Genomic DNA, 16,705 nt, shown 5'->3' with positions numbered 1-16,705 from the left:
AATTTGCAGGATCCAGGAACTAGACCAGCTAGAAGGCAATGGACGTCTATCGATTTGGGGACTGAAATTTTCAAAGATCCTGATCAAGTTGCTGAGTGGACTGTTAGTGACTTCGACATACTTGTGCTTGAGCAATGAATGGAGACAAAGACACACTAACTAGTTAGCTTTACTGCTTGAGCTTCAAACAATCTGCTTGAGTTTTAGACAGAATCAATCACCAGTCTTTTTTTACTATCAAATTTTGGATATTTCAGCAACATAAACATACACAACATTTAGCTTTCTTGAGACTTTAAAGTTAATGAGCAAGAATACATATAATGGCTATAACTTGTTTTGGTTTCAGATGGACTTTCTCATTTAGGTTCTGTTTGATGCCTTCTCATTTTCACAGGAATACCTGTCATGGCTTTCACTTGTAGATTTGTGTTGGACTTTCTGATTTAGAATATGTTTCATGTTTCATGTTTGTAGTCAAAATTTATTTCCCAGTTTCCCTCTATTATCTATGTTATTGAAACAGAAGTGTCTATAAGTTCATTGTTACATTATGCAGGAAGTTTACATTAATTGATTAGACAAAACAACCTGTGATTATATATTCATACCCAAAATTATGAAAAGGTGACTGTTTAAGACTTCTATTTAAGTTCTGAAGTATTTCAAATAGAACCAAATGGTCCTTAAATTGGAAAATGTTGTCGTCCTCCTCTTGCTTTGTTGTTAACTCCATATAATTGAAATTCTATACGAGCACATGGATCAATATGTTAAGAGGGTAATTTGTAATCTTATATTTCTAAGCTTAGCAGTTTGTGTAGAAAGTGATTCTCCTTGATAAACTCATTACAAGAATACAAGTTATATAGCAGCAAGTTTGCTGCTGTTACACAAAGACATCAATTGCAATTACTGCAAATCAGAAATTGATATGCAATGATATGCATTTACAACAATATACAGCTAATCTAAAACTGATGCTAAGATTATGACTAGATTGCAGCCAATGTTTGATTCTCTCTAACAATTTGTCATCGCTAAAGTTCTCTAGAATTATCGATGTCTTAGAACTCTACAGACTAGAATTTTCCTCTGCTAGATTTGATGTGTGTTCCAATTTTGTGATGTAATCAAGACAAAAAGAACAAGCACAGTATCCTCCGATCCATTGTAATCCTCCATGTACTGTTGTATCTAAAGCTGCAAATTTCCTTCACAAAACTAGTCTCTTACCTACCGTGTTTCTGGCTTTCTGCTATACCGAACCAAATATCATTATGAAATACACTAGATCTATAAAAAAGTTCAATTTATTTGAGTGAACAATATTCAAGTTGATTTCATTATGTTGAGACATTTCACCGTTTTAGTTTCATCCAACATTTCATTTCATACTTGGTTGCACTTGCATCTATCTAACTAAGTTTATAGTTGTTTAAAAATCTACGGTATATCATGTTGAAGAAAGAATACGTTCACACTGAATTCAATTCAAAAGAAAAGAAATATATGTGCATCAAAACTGCTATTTTCACATGCCCAACACTGAGAATTGAAACCGCCCCTATTTTGTGCCTTCATAAAATTAAGTCATATTTAAGTTTCCTTAAACATTGAAGTGGTATGAGCATTCTAAATTCTCTTTTTCGGTGTCATGACTTTACCGTGTCAGTTAAGCTATCTAACCAACATGTCTGAACATATTGACAAAAAACTACCATTAATCAACCTGACCATTTTTTTTTCAACAGCAGTCTCAAATTTAGTCATCTATGCACATAGCTAGTGTGAAACAACCCTCAATTGGATTATTCAATCTTGGTTCTTAGCCAAAAATGAAACTGAATTCTTCCTTGTTCATGTTGGGAATCAAGATTCAACCATGTCATTTAGTGGTGTTGTGGTGACAATGTTTCTAGTGCAATGCCTTCTACTATTATTAGTACGTTTGATTAGACCCAAATTTCCAACACATGGAAACCACATAGACTTCAACTTAGTCCTTCACTATATCATCGAGCCATCTTATGCTCTAGAAATGCTTGCCTTTGTTTCTAGTGTGAGGCCGGCAGAAGAGACTTTCTGGGTTGAAATAACGTTCAACCATGTTTATAATAATAATTGCCATTTCAAATCCACGCCCCCAAATCCAAGGTAAGGAAAGTTTCTGTTCAAGAACATACTAACCCGCCTCGGAAGCAACGTATTCAATTGTAACCGCATCACAGTCTGAATGAGGACAATGGCTACTGTGAAAAATCTGATACTTTTCTTGCCGGCCAGGCAACTTCAAAACGGAGGATCAGACATTGCCTCGTATTGAGGGTGAAACAGAAAGGAGCATAAGGACAGTGGACAGTGCCACAGAGGCTATGCCAAATGGAAGGAGAAGAAGCACACAAAGTGCTAGCACTATTATTACCACCCCAATAGTTTTCTACATTTCCAGCCGAGAGGAGAGTTCATCTTTTACTAGGGACCCAGAAAAATCAACATCAATTATTTTTATAGGTGAAGTAGTCAATAAAACGGTGATTTTCCTTCATAAAAAAAAAACAAGAAAGAAGAAGACCAAGAATATGGTGTATAGGCTGTGGAGCATTATGGGTGTTGTGCAACTATCATCAGGAAACATCATTGCCACAGCTACTGCAAAAAGCTTCAGTTGACCACAATGTTTTTCATCATCTCCAATCTGATAGTAATAAGTGCTAATATGGCCAGTGAAGGCAATGCCCCCACTTAGACCCTGCCCATTACAAAAGCTCTCAATTACATGAAGATTCTGCTTCAAGTGGAAATTTCCACCAGACATAGGTGGGTGCCTAACAGCAGCAGCATACACTTCAAATATAAGTAAAAAGACCAGTAAATTATTTCTATGCTTTTTCAGGCACATATTGCGATTTAATAGTGCACTCTGGAGACTACAGCATTTATATATATCACTATTTGGTGCTCCATTCTACTCATTGGAGATGAAGGGTTGATTGTCAGTGTTCTTTCACTCTCTACCTGAAATATATGGCAGACACAGTACTAGTTCCAGCACAGTGATGTGACCCTGACAGTCATGTTAGGCTGATAAGAATCTAATGGATGAAACTGGTTGGATCGATCTATGGGTCACCTTGCCAAACTGAGAACTACTTGGTTATTCAAACAATTATAAGAAAGAAGAAATATATGTCCTATCCTTGCATCATTCAGGACTAATCATTATTTACTCTCCGGAAAGCTCCTGCTGAATGTCTTTATCCCTATCCGTAACTGGCCAAGACTTTCCTTCACCAACATAGCTAGTGCCAACATTAGTCTAAGCTCTATCCTACTAAAAATGTCAACTCCCAACTCCATGAATCAGAACTCAGTAGTTCATATGCAAAATGAGTAGTTTTAACGAAACTTTCTTTTTGTCAATAGGCGGTAATAAAATCTAGTAGTATATCGACATCTAATTGTGTGTAAATTATGACTACAATTGGAGTGCATCAAAAAAATGGAATGAACAAACATTAGTGAGCATAAAGTAGTTTACTTTTCAGCAACAAATTCAGAAGCGGTAACTGGGCATTGGAACAACAGTGTGACATGCAATCAAAAAAGTTCTGCAGCAGAACTCGGAAGCATATATAACGAAACAATGGAACCTATAAGCCATATGAAAATCCTGAAAGTGCAAATTCGCATAGTATCTGTAATGATTCTGAAAAGTAGTGAACACTTGCTGCTTTGGTTTACCAAATCAATAAGGATTACATGTGTATTAACACTAACAGATTGACAACAGAAGATGTCCTGTTAAAGCACATTGGATATATTCCTGTGACTTCTTTATGATTTCAATGAAAGAATGTGTAATATTTCCAACAAAAATGGGAGCACATATAACAAGTAAGACTACAAATCTAGGGTGGATGTTTACCACTATAACACAGGCACCGAAATGGACATTTGCACTGAGACATCACCAACGAAACTCGTATCACGATTTGCAGCTGAGTTACCTGCAAATGCGTATCCTACTCCGAGGCCACCAAAATGCATTGTCGATGCATTCTCACACCTTTGGAACACTCTAGCAAGAGATGCCGCCTTTCTTCTTGCCCTCTTTGTACCAGTGAAAAGCAACGTCTGAAGCAAACCAGCCAAAGACGGTGCCTTGACTACTCTCTCAGTTGCAGCAGCTCCACCACTCCGACACAACTCAAGCAAAGCTGCAACTGCATTTTCTTTACCCCTTGGAGTCCCGCAACGCATCATCCCTATTAAACCGGCCACTGCCATTTCCTCTTTTGCTACCGCTTTAGCCCCAAGTGGCTGCCTAACAATCAAGGCCAGTGCACCTGCTGCTTCCTCAGCAACACCGTCAATTCCCAATGCACTTACCAATGCTGTTACAGCCCCAGCCTCAATCATTCTTGCGCAATTTTCTGTGTGCGTCGACAAATTAAACAAAGCTGTCACAGCATCCTTCTTTCCTCTTTGGGTGCCATGTAACAGCAGCCCGGCCAAGGCTTCAATTGCCCCTTCCTCATCTGCTATTCTCTTCTTGTAGTCATGAACTGCAGACAGACTAAACAAAGTTGCCGCGGCGTTCTCCCTTGCTTCTGTTGTGTGGCCAAACCTCAGCACATCCACAATCGATCCCAAACACCCTTCTTCATCCATAATCCTGCTTTTGTTCTTGTCATAAATTGATAGGTTAAGCATTGCAGTCACAGAGTTCTCCTGTGCAACCGAGTTTGGAGAAGAAAGCAACTTCCGAAGATGGGGAATTGCCCCAGCTTCCGCAATGAAAGCACGGTTCTCTCTTCCAGTCTTGGCCAGCAACCGAATCTCCCTAGCAGCTATAGTTTGTGCACATATCGATCCATCCTCCGCTAGCCTCTTGATCAAAAGCCCCGCTGTAGCTCTATTCGCTGCAAGTGCAGCCTTAGACGGAGAAGCCCCCGCAAAGCTCTCTGCCGATGCTTCACTACACTCCGGAGCATCATAAGGAACTCCATAAGCAGTGCACCACTGCAAGATCAAATTCCTCAACGCCTTATTCGGAACAAGCTTGGTATGAGGCAGCATTTGACCTGTTTTCGGACAAGTACAATGCCCTTCCTCCAGCCACCTCGAAATCGAACTCCTTTCATATGTCTGCCCAGTCGCGATTATCACAGGCTCCCTCATCAAATCCAAACTGATAGGACAGCAAAAGTCCTTAGGAATCGAAACAAAAGTATCCGCAATCTCCTGACTAATCAAACCCTTCCTCGCCTTCTTCTGACTCCCAGCTCCTCCTCCCAACTCCACCTCATCTTCCTCGAATCCGAAAAGCAAGAACCTGCAGTACCTTGTAAACGCCACAAACCCATTGATCACAGACACAGTAGGCTCCACATCACCCTCATGATTCACAATCTGCTCTTCCAAAAACTCAATCTCATGCCTGCAACTCCTGGCATCCCTAATCCCCAATCTCTCCACGAAAAACACCCAGAGTTCATCCGAATGCGGCACTCGCCCCTTCTCGAATTCACTAAGAAACCGAAAGAACTGAATCCTCAGATCCTCGTCTGCTTCATCAATCAACAGCTTCGCCCTCCTTGCCTGACTCTGCAGAAGCTCAATCTGCTCCCTCACGTCTTCCCCCAGCTCGACTTCTTCGATCGGAAAAACGTCCAGAAGCGTCGAGATTTCCTGATTCAGGTCATGGAAATGGCCGGAAATCGGATGGTTCTGGAGAAGCAGCCAGAGCTTACTGGACTGGGCGCAGTAATCGAGGAGAATCTTGGATCTGTATAGCAGCAAATAAAGCTCCTTTAAACAGATCACCGCCGTCCACGGCAGAGCTGACGACCCGGCGGAGGAGTCGTTTAAGCAGTCCAGAAGCACCAGAAACACCTCGACTTTCCGCACCAACGACCTCGAATTCCGTCTCTGGAAATAAAACAACTTGTCCGAAAACGACGACACGATCTCCGCCGTCACCGATACCAGAGTCTGCACCAGCGCCACGTCCGAGAGGTCCACCGGCGCTAGAAACGCCTCCAGCGACGGCGACCTCCTCCGCCGCAACGACGAGAATATCGCCGCGGAAGCCATCTTGTTGACTACTAGTGTTTAATCGGGTTCGATGATTCTTGAATCGCGAAACTTTGAAACTTCTTCAATCGATGAAAGATGATGTATAGATGGTTGTTGTTGTTTGCGCGTTTTGGTGAAGGAAAGCAACACTCTTTGAAAAAAAGGAAGGAGAAGGGTGTGAGTCACCAGGAGGAGTTTACACACGGCATGAATTTCCAAGGAGGACTTTGGAAGTTGTTAACGTTTTTTCTTCTCTGTCGACCAAGCTCTGTGAAAAGGACCCCTTTTTGGGTTGTGAGAGTTTGACGGATGGCATGGGATTGTGGAAGAAGAAGAAGGAAGAAGAAGAGAGACTATTATCCACAAAACATTACAGCACCACCACCATCACCTCTGCGCTTCTTATTCCATGTTGGCTTCTTCTATTACTACTGCTGCTGCCCTCTGCCCTTGTGTGACGAAAAAGGGCATGCCTTTGCGATCTAATTACTTGTTTTGACTTTGGACTTTGGATTCTCTTGTGAGGTCACCATGTCCCCCATCACTTCAGCCTTTAGTTACGAGGGGACTCTTCCTGCAAACTTCCCTTCCAGCACATAGTAATGCATCACCATACTACTATACGTCCATACCTAGGTGTGTTGTCATGGCAGACTGACTTAGGGATGAAGGGATTGCAAGGGTGACTGTTGGGGTTGGATGTCCATGACGTGAACCGACTATTTTTTTTTATATAATATAAAAATTGAAATATTTACATGAATAATTTACGTTCATCTTTAGCTAATGCAACGGATTAAAGAAAAAAAAACAACTATAAAATTTGTTATCTGTTCGACTCATAAAGTTGTTATAACTCTCAGTTGTTAATGAAATGATAAAAATTAAGTTCGGCGAATTTTAAAAATAAATTCTTATATTCTGTGAGATTCTAGCTCTTGCAGAAATTCAAGTTCATTTAATTTACCATACTTTACAACCGTTGATTCTTTATCCGAATCAATATGGCAAAGTGTCTAGTCAAACTCGCTTGTAACAACATTGTTTCTTATGGAAAACCAAACGATTCTCACTTTTTTTTTTTTTTCCTTTGTCATACTTCCCAAAATGAATGACCTACACACAACTAAGGTCTACATTTATGTGAAAGTTGAACAACATGGTAGAAAACAAAGAAAAAGCACCGTATATAATCATGGAGCAAGATAGAAGAGGGAATAGAATCTAACCTAGGGTAGCTCTCCTTCATCGTCCTTTAACGTGTGTTGATGTAAATTCTGGGGTTCTTGAGAGAGAGAGAGAGAGAGAGAGAGAGAGAGAGAGAGAGTTGGGAATATGCATGATTTGAACAAAGTTAGCTGCTACAGCAACGGATTGGATTCAAGCGTTGACTGCATGAAGATTAGGGGCCACGCATCTTTTCAGGCGCGTTGAAGAAGCTTTTGGAGCTTGCAATTGCTTACGGGGGCATATTAGTCATTCTCTGTGTGCTAATGAGCTTTTTTAAGGCCATGTCCACGCTGGCATAGTTTCCGTCGTTGACTAAACGGACAAAACAAAGATTGACTAGGGGAAGCTACCAGGCAAGTACAGACGGGTAAAAGTACCCTGTCGCAGGTTTAACCGTTTAACTTTCCAGTTTGGTTAGCTTTCCATTTTGGTTCTTTACTGCGGCATGATAGGTAAACAGTTGGTAGTTAAAAGTAATTTATTTTCTTATAATAAAAAAAAGTAATTTCTTTTCTTCATCCATTATATTATATTGGAAAAATTTAAGTGAGTAGATGAAGTTAGTTTACATCAGGGCTCTTTTGTTGTGCACTCGTGTCATTAAAATATGCGTTCTTATCTGTTCTCGACTTTTCGACACTTGAGTTGTTTACGACGAGTATTTAAGTAAAAAAAAATTCAAACTGTAACTAGTTCACTACCTTAGCACCATTATTTAGTCTTTCAGATTTTAGTTTGAATCAAATAATTGCTGTTTCATGTTTGGCTTATGTTGGTTTGGGTCAAAAGATTGGGGCTCTAGTTAGGATTATACTATGGAAATGCAATCCTATGATGCCATATAATAATTTGACCATCTGATACTCTGATTTTCCAACTATGAGCCAAAACCCCAAATCGAGGAGTACCTAATACCTTTATCCAATGATAAAGGTTAGACGCTAGTGTAAGAATCTCAATCTCAAAGGATCTCTAACTTAGAATTGTCGAAGTCTTTTGCAAATTTAGGACAATTGTACTTACAAAAGTGTATGTAGTTCAACAACTACTATCCTCCTATCACTATAATTCGATTAATTCCTTTGTTTGTTTTTGACTATTTGATGTATGGTTATGGATACATAATTACGGCCATGGATGTCCCTAAACTAAAGTAAAACAAACATGAGAATTGACTAGCTATTGAGTATCAAGCCTCTTCACTGGAGTTTCTATTCTCTAAAAATGATGCTTAGATTAATCATTTTAACGAGGTCATGTTGTAATTTCTTTACATATTGATGTCATTATTTATATTCTATTTTGTTGGGTGATTTAGCGTTCTCGAGCAAACTTTCACAAAATAGACTTGAATTTTCTATGTTGAATATGTTTCTCAAGACTTGAATTTGATTTAGTTGCGTTGGACTATATATAATCAATTATGTTGGTCTATTTATTACTTCATAATGGACTTATGACTATCGATCGCCTGCCAATGCTTGGCATCTAGGTTTCAGACTTTCAGACTCTAAACAATGCTCTCGGTTACATTGTAAGCATCACACTCTGTGAGTTGAAAAATTCAGAAGCATTGCTTATTATACAATCAAATCACATGCATTGCATATCATCTAATGCCATTTCCTAAAGAGCAATGCGATTTCGTAACATGTTAATCCGCATAATAGTTGCAAACTCAGACGTTTTAGGATCCAAATTGGCTCGCAAGCATCTTAGGTTCCGAAACTATCAAGCACAGAGACACTCGAACCCACTTCATACATGTAATCTACTGACAACTCACTGCGGTTGTAGCTCATCTTACAGTACAGGTTTAAGTTTTTTACATGTGATATGAGATAACGGAATGCGTTTACAGTTCATGTCACGATAGTATTACCTGAACTAGTCGAAAAGGATGCTGATGTTTTCACTATTCAGAGTTCAACAAGATGCTGATGTTTCCAAAACCAAACTTGTGGAGTGAAGGAATCCAACAAGATGCTGATGTTTCCAAACCCAAACTTGTGGAGTGAAGGAATCCTTGTGGAACATCACTCCAATAGAAAGAAGCCCTATAGGAAGGAAGGGAAATTAAGGCTTTGTTTTTGAAAAGCAGAGAAAAGACTGAAGTTCCTTTCTGGAAAGGCTATTCCAATTTCACAAAAGACCGACCACGGAGTTTGAAACTGTGTGTAAGATTAAGATAATTGTAGCCAGGTTTAATTGACACATGACAATTAAGTCAACAATTAAGTATTAATTAAGGAGTGACGCCGACCCAGAAAATGACAGCAAGTTCAGATCCTATGGGTTCATACCAGAACCATTGACAAAAAAGTGCAACAGCTCTAGTAGCAAATCAGGGTTCAATCAAGCAAAATATTCTCAAAATCACCAGAACTTTTTATCATTTTAGAATCCGAGTTTAAGAAAATACCTAAGAAACCTGGCTATATTCATATTCTATCAAAAACGCAACATATTTAAGGGGCAGTAGCTTGCTGAAACTGTTTAAAATGATGAGCTGTGGAAGGAAGAAAAAAAAGAAGAGAAAATGGAATCTTGCAGAACTTCAACTTTTTTCTTCACTGAATATATATCATACTCTTATTCGATATAGAAGAATTTGTCAGGATAAATTGATCTAAAGAACTGAAGCAAATTGACTAAATTGCTAAATACAAGACATACAGATGAGGTTGTACAAAACCTTCAAACCTAAGCCAAACCTACTCTTCTCATACTACCTTGGAGATCTTGATGTGAGACACTTGCCACAAGAAACAAGCTTCAGTAGTGAATGTGGCCTCCTTGTCCTCATTTTCAAACGGGAAAGCTGCATATGAAATAATCATTGATAAGTTACATCTTCAAAGGGATTGCCTTGAGAATAGTTAGATAAATATTGAAGCTACTGCCTGACTGATCCAAACACACAATAGAACTAAGCATTATGTAACATTGTAAAAACCACCATAGATTACCTTTCGACGAGCTACTCTGGATGCTTTCCAGCAAATCAAACTTCTCGATTGAGATTCCAATCTCCTGTAGGTTTAGCAAGTATCAGCACCCTTTCAAATAAAAGAACTAATAAAGAGCACTAGACTTTGATATTATAGTTTGAGCGCTGACATTTTAAAGCCGTAGCATGTATAAGTTTCACCTTTTCTGATTTTATGAATTAAAATAGTCATATGAGAAGTGTGATTGTCTTGTCAATGAGACCTAATTCTGTTCCCAAGGTGAATGGAAATATTACAATAGGATTGACATCCACACTGCCTTTTTCAGATTCCACTCTGTCCTCTTTTATGTTGAAGTCACACAAGATGAAGATTTTAAGTACTAAAAAACCATAGGTATATGGGTAAAATGGGGAGCAGGAGCATGGATTTCACTCTCCAATTATTCAGAAGACAATATGGAATAGCAGCACTTACAAATTATCTTGTTCAAGCTTTTCAGCAATAGAAACGGCTTTGCGTTGTGACCATCCACTGCGCTGTGAGCATCCTTCTGCCTGTTGAATTACATGTGCGAGGGACACCTTGCCCCTGACGAGGCTTAGACTCTGACTTTGTTCCCCAATTTTATGTTGTATAGATGCTTCTCCCACCCGCGCACTAGATTCTTTATGGTTATCAATATGACCACCACCCTTGCCGTCCCTAGGAGAAGCAGCTACCTCAACAATTTCACTCTTCCCCATTTTGTGGGTGTCAGAGTGTAGGTGCTGGGCATCGGGTATGATAATAGGCTTCTGGGCCCCTTCCTTGGTATCTTTTTTAGACAGACTTCGTATTTCAACTGTCATGGGAGACCCAAGAACCATCTCGAACGCGTGTAAAATCTGTGCTCTAAACTTCTCTGCTGTAGATTTAGTCATATGTGAGGAGAACATCAACTGCACGGTGGGAGCTGCAAAAGAGACCGATTAAAATCACATGAAGATCCAGACAATTATGCAAATCAGATTGTTCCAGCACAGTTACAAAGTGTGAGAGGCTTCACTTTGGGAAGTGAAGTATAAAAAAAATGAGGCCAATTCAGTGCTATACTAAAGGAACAGAACAGTTGGAGACAATTCATATCATTTTGTACTCCAGAGATAGATGTAGAAGGAAACATGTCAAGTAGAGATAGATAAGTATATAACTGATACGGATAGATAAGATAGACTTCGAGCATGTGCAGCTTGAAAGACTTAACCATAATGTAAATTATGCACATATACATATAAACTCATTAATTAACTAATCGAAAAACATAATCTTTTGCCAATTCTTTAACATGAATGGAAAACTGGAATTATAGACGGGGAATTCAGCAAAAGAAAAGAGGCACAACATTCTCTGTTCATGAAAAGCAGTGGGATAGATATAATTAGAGATTTCCTAACATGTGTAAATGTCCTGTATATAACTTGGTTTTCATCTACGTCTCTTAATCCTTAATCTTAAAAAGACCTACATGTCACTGCATAGAAGTTGACTTGGATCATAAAAACCTGTGTATGCAGATGTGCAGGTACTAAACTGCGCAGTAAGTTCACAAAAGCATTATGCAAATTAGGCAATACCTGCACCAAAACTGACTGAGATTAGCTTCCCTTCTTGGTACAAAAACTCTTTTATGCGATTATATGGAATTTTCTCAAGCACCTCCAACCAAATTTCTTCAATTGCTTTATAGCTTCTGTCAACACTATTCCTCCCACTCCCTTTTACTATATCAGCAGAGTTTGTAGCTTTAGCCATACTATCCCCAGCATGACTTTTTCTGAGACCAGAACTTCCTGCATTTCTAACATTTGTGGGCAAGCCTCTGTCATAACTAGGAACATCCCTTCCACCAGCATTATTTAAGGCCAAAGGACTGTGATTGCTAGTGCCTGCAGAAGAACTAGGCAACATGTACTGCTGATCAGGAGCAAGTTGGAGAAGTGCAGCTGTTAGCCATGTTAACTTGTCATTTGATGTCCTCAATTGCTTTTCAGCCTCAGACAAAGTTTTCAAAGCTTGACGTAGTTTCTCCATGTCTTCTTTGGATACTGCAACCAGTTAATTTGTTTTGTCAATTGACTGAAAAATGGCAACCTAATTAAGGCAAGGACTTAACTGGAATATTACGCTATAAGAGGTCTCCAATAAGGCATTTCATATAAGAAAAGAAAGTTTAGTAAAAAATATTGAATTAAAAGAGTGAGGAGAAGTATACTGATTTCATATGAACTTTACAACTAAAGAGGAATATAGGTAACTACATAAGCAGAATATTAATACCACGAGTTCAAAACTGCTTTTATCTTTTTTATCAAACAAATGGATTGTTTAATTCAGCTTTTCGACTCACATGGTTGGTGCCGGAAGAACTTCCTTCTACGCCCTTCTTTGGTATAATCATAGCAGCCAGCAAGTATATCTGTAATGACTGTTGCAAGTTGTGACATCAGGGCTAATGGCTCAACACCACTTTCCATTATCATTCTCAAATTCTTCACAGTATTAACTGTGTCGGCAGATAATGCTAAATCAAGAAGATCCACCAATCTCTCATCAGAGATAAGCCCAACCTGCAAACCGGGTCAAATCTTTAGGTACTGGTAACAATATCTTTAAAATATAAATAGACGGAAGAATATTCAATTAAATTGAAATCCATAAGTAATAAAAACATGGCCCTCAAGGTAAAGAGCCTCATTAAGTATAAATTCAAGATATGCACAGGTTTGACCACACAAAGCTCAAGGAGCATCCCCATCCACCCACATATTTACTTCCATTCCCATGTCACAAAATTATGTTTAACATTCTAATATGGTAGTATCCAACTTTCTATATATACATTTTGATAATCCTTGTACAGTATAAAGAAACTCGTTCCCAAACCTTTCAATTAATTGATGAAAGATCACATATTGCTTAACTGTCAAACCACTAAGGTTTAACATTGTGAAAGATCACATAATTGCCTAACCCGCGGAAAAGACAGAGTCCTAGTTCAAAAATAAAGAGAAACTGGGAAATCTGGGATGTGTGAGACACAATTACTGAGCTAAAACGGAAATAATATAGCTTAAAACAGAAATCAGAAATTTTTTTTTTGAAAGGAAATCAGGATGTTATTATGACAGAAGAGGTGGGAGGATTCTGCAGAAACTCAGGTTGAAAGGAAAGCATTTACAGACAATGATGAACTTTGATAGCCAAAGTTATTAAAATGGTAATGCACCTTACAGTGAACATATATATCGAATGAAAGTTTAGTAGCATATATTGATGCAAGAAATGGAATGAAAATTTCCATTTTCAAGATTTGGGCCATGTGGCAATGTTAAAGAGAGTGTAAAACAGAATTTAAACATCCCATTTCAGAAATGCTCAAGCATGTTAATCAGCTCCATTTTGCAAGGCGATGTATAAACAGAAGAAAACAAAATTTTCAGTGCAACAAGAAAGAACTTACTAGTTCCTGAACTAGAGGAACAGAGATTCTCTGGCCAAGCAAACTCAGTTGCTCAAGAGTCATTTCAGCATCCCTCAATGAACCATCTGATCTTGACGCAATAAGTTTTAGTGCATCCTTGTCAATTTCTAAGTTATCTTTGGTTGCAATCCATTGCAAAGTGTAGATAATGTCTGCATCCTTTAGCTTTGGGAAAAAGAATTTCTGACACCTGGATATGATTATGTGAGGCAAAACATCAAGACTTGAACAGACAAGGACAAAAACCACACGTCTGGGTGCTTGATCAATGACCTTTGATATGACACTCCAGTACTCCTGGGATAAAGTATCACAGTCATCGAAAATGAACACTCTGTACTGTGATGGCTGCTGGGAAATACTCATATTGTCAAGTAGGTCCACAATGCTCTCAAAGTCAAAATTACTAACAGGGCCAACTTCCCTTATATTTCTACTCTTACCCAGATCATGTGCAATGCAAGAATTGCAAAAGCCGCAAGGCTTTGGATGATCCAAAGACTGGCAATTCAAAGCTCTAGCAAATATGCGAGCACATGATGTTTTTCCTGTACCATGAGGACCATAGAATACATAGAGCAACCCAACCTTCTTTTTCATGACAGCATTGGAAAGAGCTTGCACCACTAAATTCTGTCCCACAAGATCTCTAAAGGTTTTTGGCATGTACTTCTGCGTCAGATTTTGGTGTCTGCCATGGCGGTGCACTCTCAATTTGTGTTGAACGCCAGATCTAGCTTCAGAAGCATATTCAGAACCTACATCATTCTTGAATAGATTATCAGCATATATGCCTAGTTCGCCAGAGTAGTCGTGTGCCCAACGAGTGCTTTCCTGTGATCCAGATGCATCAACTAGTAAAGGCAATGCCTCAGCATCATATTTAGTAGAAGAGCTTGAGTTATCAGAGGCCATAGGCATATCAGAAATATCTCTGCCATGAGCAGCCAGATCACCTTTCTTAAACCTTGAATCAGACATGCCACATGAAAAACTCCTTCCAGCTATGTCAAGGAATGATTTTCCTCTATGGTGGATCCTTGACCAATTCCATGGAATCCCACACCCATTTCCAGGAGCCCTTGTAACATTTTGCTCCTCATACTCATCCTCTCCCTGCTCCTGCTCCATGTGATACTTTGAGTGACCTGACCTATGACCTACAGTATTAGAAGCCACAGACAAATCATTATGAGCTCCAATGTCTCTGGAAGCTACAGAAGCACGGCTTCTTCTTGCACCACGAAATCTCCGCCGTTTTACCCTACTCAGTCCACTGCAACTGCCTCGAATGCTGGCTGCCGGTTCCTCAACAATTCTTTCTTGACGTAACCGTCTTCCAGGTAGATGAATGTTGGACGATGCTAAATCATCACTATCCATCCTAACTTCATTCAATTGCTCCGAGAGAGTCTTCATCTGAACACCTTGGATGTGCTTTCCCTTTTGTTTACTTTTTCTACTTTTTGATTCTGAATTTCGAGAAACAGTATCATGAGTTAAATCATGACCATTTTGGTTTAGGGGAGACTCCTCTTTGCTGCCCAAAATATCACTCTTATAGCTCTTCTGACTAGACTCTTCTCTTCTGATCCTTCTACCATCTCTCACTCCACTCTTGCTACCATGTTCACTGACTCCAGCTAACCCATCATTCTCCCCATTAGCTTCATCTGGAGCAACTCTTGATGTTCCAAAACTTGCTAAAGGTGGAGAACTTGCCAACAACCTCCTACCTTCCCTTCGATGCTCACTTCCTACTGACCTTCTCCCCTCCCGCACCAAGGGACCGTTTTCACCTTTCTTGGAAAGCATTTCAACAATGGAAGGAGACTGCCATGAAGGAGGGCTCGCAGAGGGGTCCCTGAGAGATCGAGACCTCTGAAGGACAACCAAGTCCCTCATAAGAGACCTATCGGCCAATATGGGGCTGTGCTTGTGCATATGGTTCTTCAAGTGAATGCAATTTGTCAAATGAATGTGGTTGCGCAGATGATCACTAATGTCACCATTTGCATCCTTGAGAATCCTATCTCGGACAGCCCTGGTCATGATCAGACCCTCTACTACGTATCCGATACCCGAATCTCCTCCAAATCAATGAAACAATAAAATAAATTGTTTCGCATGGTTTCTCTCAATCATTACATAGAATGGGAGTACATTTCCACCAACGGCAGTCCCACTAACATTCTAGCAAGCTTGAGACAATGCCATAAATCACCAGCAATCAATTAAACACCTTCCATCAACAAGAAGATAAAACTCAACTTCAATTCAATTGACAACATTTCCAAGTATAACAGCACACACTTGCAATTTTGCAAACTCCCTCAAAAAAGCATAATTTCTTACTCAAACACAATAAACCCCCCATTAGTTCATCATAGACAGCACCAAATTACAAATCTTTGAAGTACTAAACCCAAATGGAAACCCCAAAAAACACCAGAAACCCAACTCCCTCACAGTCCCACAGTACAAACTAAACACAACCCATTTTCCCAAACCTCAGAACCAATCAAAACACAAAACCCTTTTGCTCCCAGACCCAAAGACTCCACCTTTACGACAAAACTGGTAGAGAACTAACACAAGGCTGAGATAGAAAGAACATGAAGTAACATCCAAAAAGAGCCAAAAGGTGAAAAAGGGTACACTCCAATCACCTGAAAATCAGAAAAAGCTGTGAACTTGGTTCGGTCATTAACTCCACCCAGATCTCTCGCCGAGCTTCACATGCACTCCATGAGCCCCTTTTGCTTTCAGAGACCAACAACACCTCTAGAACTTGAAAGTGTGAGAGTTCAAGAGCAGAAGGGTAGTGACTAGTGAGAGAAAAGAGAGTGTGGGCATTTTGTGAGGAGAGAGAGAGAGAGAGAGAGAGAGAGAGAGAGAGAGAGAGAGAGAGAGTGGTGGT

General features: G+C 39.5%; 2 protein-coding genes across 2 annotated transcripts; both read right to left on the bottom strand.

Annotated features, from left to right (window-relative positions):
* Positions 1 to 3,709: 3,709 nt before the first annotated feature.
* On the bottom strand, positions 3,710 to 6,423 carry LOC101304845 (U-box domain-containing protein 17-like). Its single transcript, XM_004293928.1, has one exon. It carries the CDS (start codon positions 6,097 to 6,099, stop codon positions 3,931 to 3,933), a length of 2,169 nt encoding a protein of 722 aa, XP_004293976.1. The 5' UTR covers positions 6,100 to 6,423; the 3' UTR covers positions 3,710 to 3,930.
* Positions 6,424 to 9,882: 3,459 nt separating this feature from the next.
* Positions 9,883 to 16,698, bottom strand: LOC101304549. Its single transcript, XM_004293927.1, has 6 exons — positions 13,765 to 16,698; positions 12,652 to 12,871; positions 11,879 to 12,349; positions 10,740 to 11,217; positions 10,281 to 10,344; positions 9,883 to 10,132 (listed from the first exon to the last, which is right to left on the bottom strand). Exons 1-6 carry the CDS (start codon positions 15,835 to 15,837, stop codon positions 10,040 to 10,042), a joined length of 3,399 nt encoding a protein of 1,132 aa, XP_004293975.1. The 5' UTR covers positions 15,838 to 16,698; the 3' UTR covers positions 9,883 to 10,039.
* Between the last annotated feature and the right edge of the window lie 7 nt (positions 16,699 to 16,705).

The sequence above is a fragment of the Fragaria vesca genome, linkage group LG3 (genome assembly GCF_000184155.1).
Source record: "Fragaria vesca subsp. vesca linkage group LG3, FraVesHawaii_1.0, whole genome shotgun sequence".
NCBI lineage: Eukaryota > Viridiplantae > Streptophyta > Magnoliopsida > Rosales > Rosaceae > Fragaria > Fragaria vesca.
The sequence above is the reverse complement of the archived record's forward strand: the minus strand, read 5'-3'. Positions and strand labels throughout refer to the sequence as shown.

Bases quoted from the DNA above. Each gene is read 5' to 3' on its own strand.
- LOC101304549 (XM_004293927.1), bottom strand. From the start codon at position 15,837: ATGACCAGGGCTGTCCGAGATAGGATTCTCAAGGATGCAAATGGTGAC. The intron at 11,218-11,878 runs GTATTGCCTAAT...TCTCTTTTGCAG, and splicing joins CTCAGTCAGTTTTGGTGCAG to CTCCCACCGTGCAGTTGATG. The intron at 10,133-10,280 runs GTAATCTATGGT...TTTCATATGCAG, and splicing joins CCAGAGTAGCTCGTCGAAAG to CTTTCCCGTTTGAAAATGAG.
- LOC101304845 (XM_004293928.1), bottom strand. From the start codon at position 6,099: ATGGCTTCCGCGGCGATATTCTCGTCGTTGCGGCGGAGGAGGTCGCCG.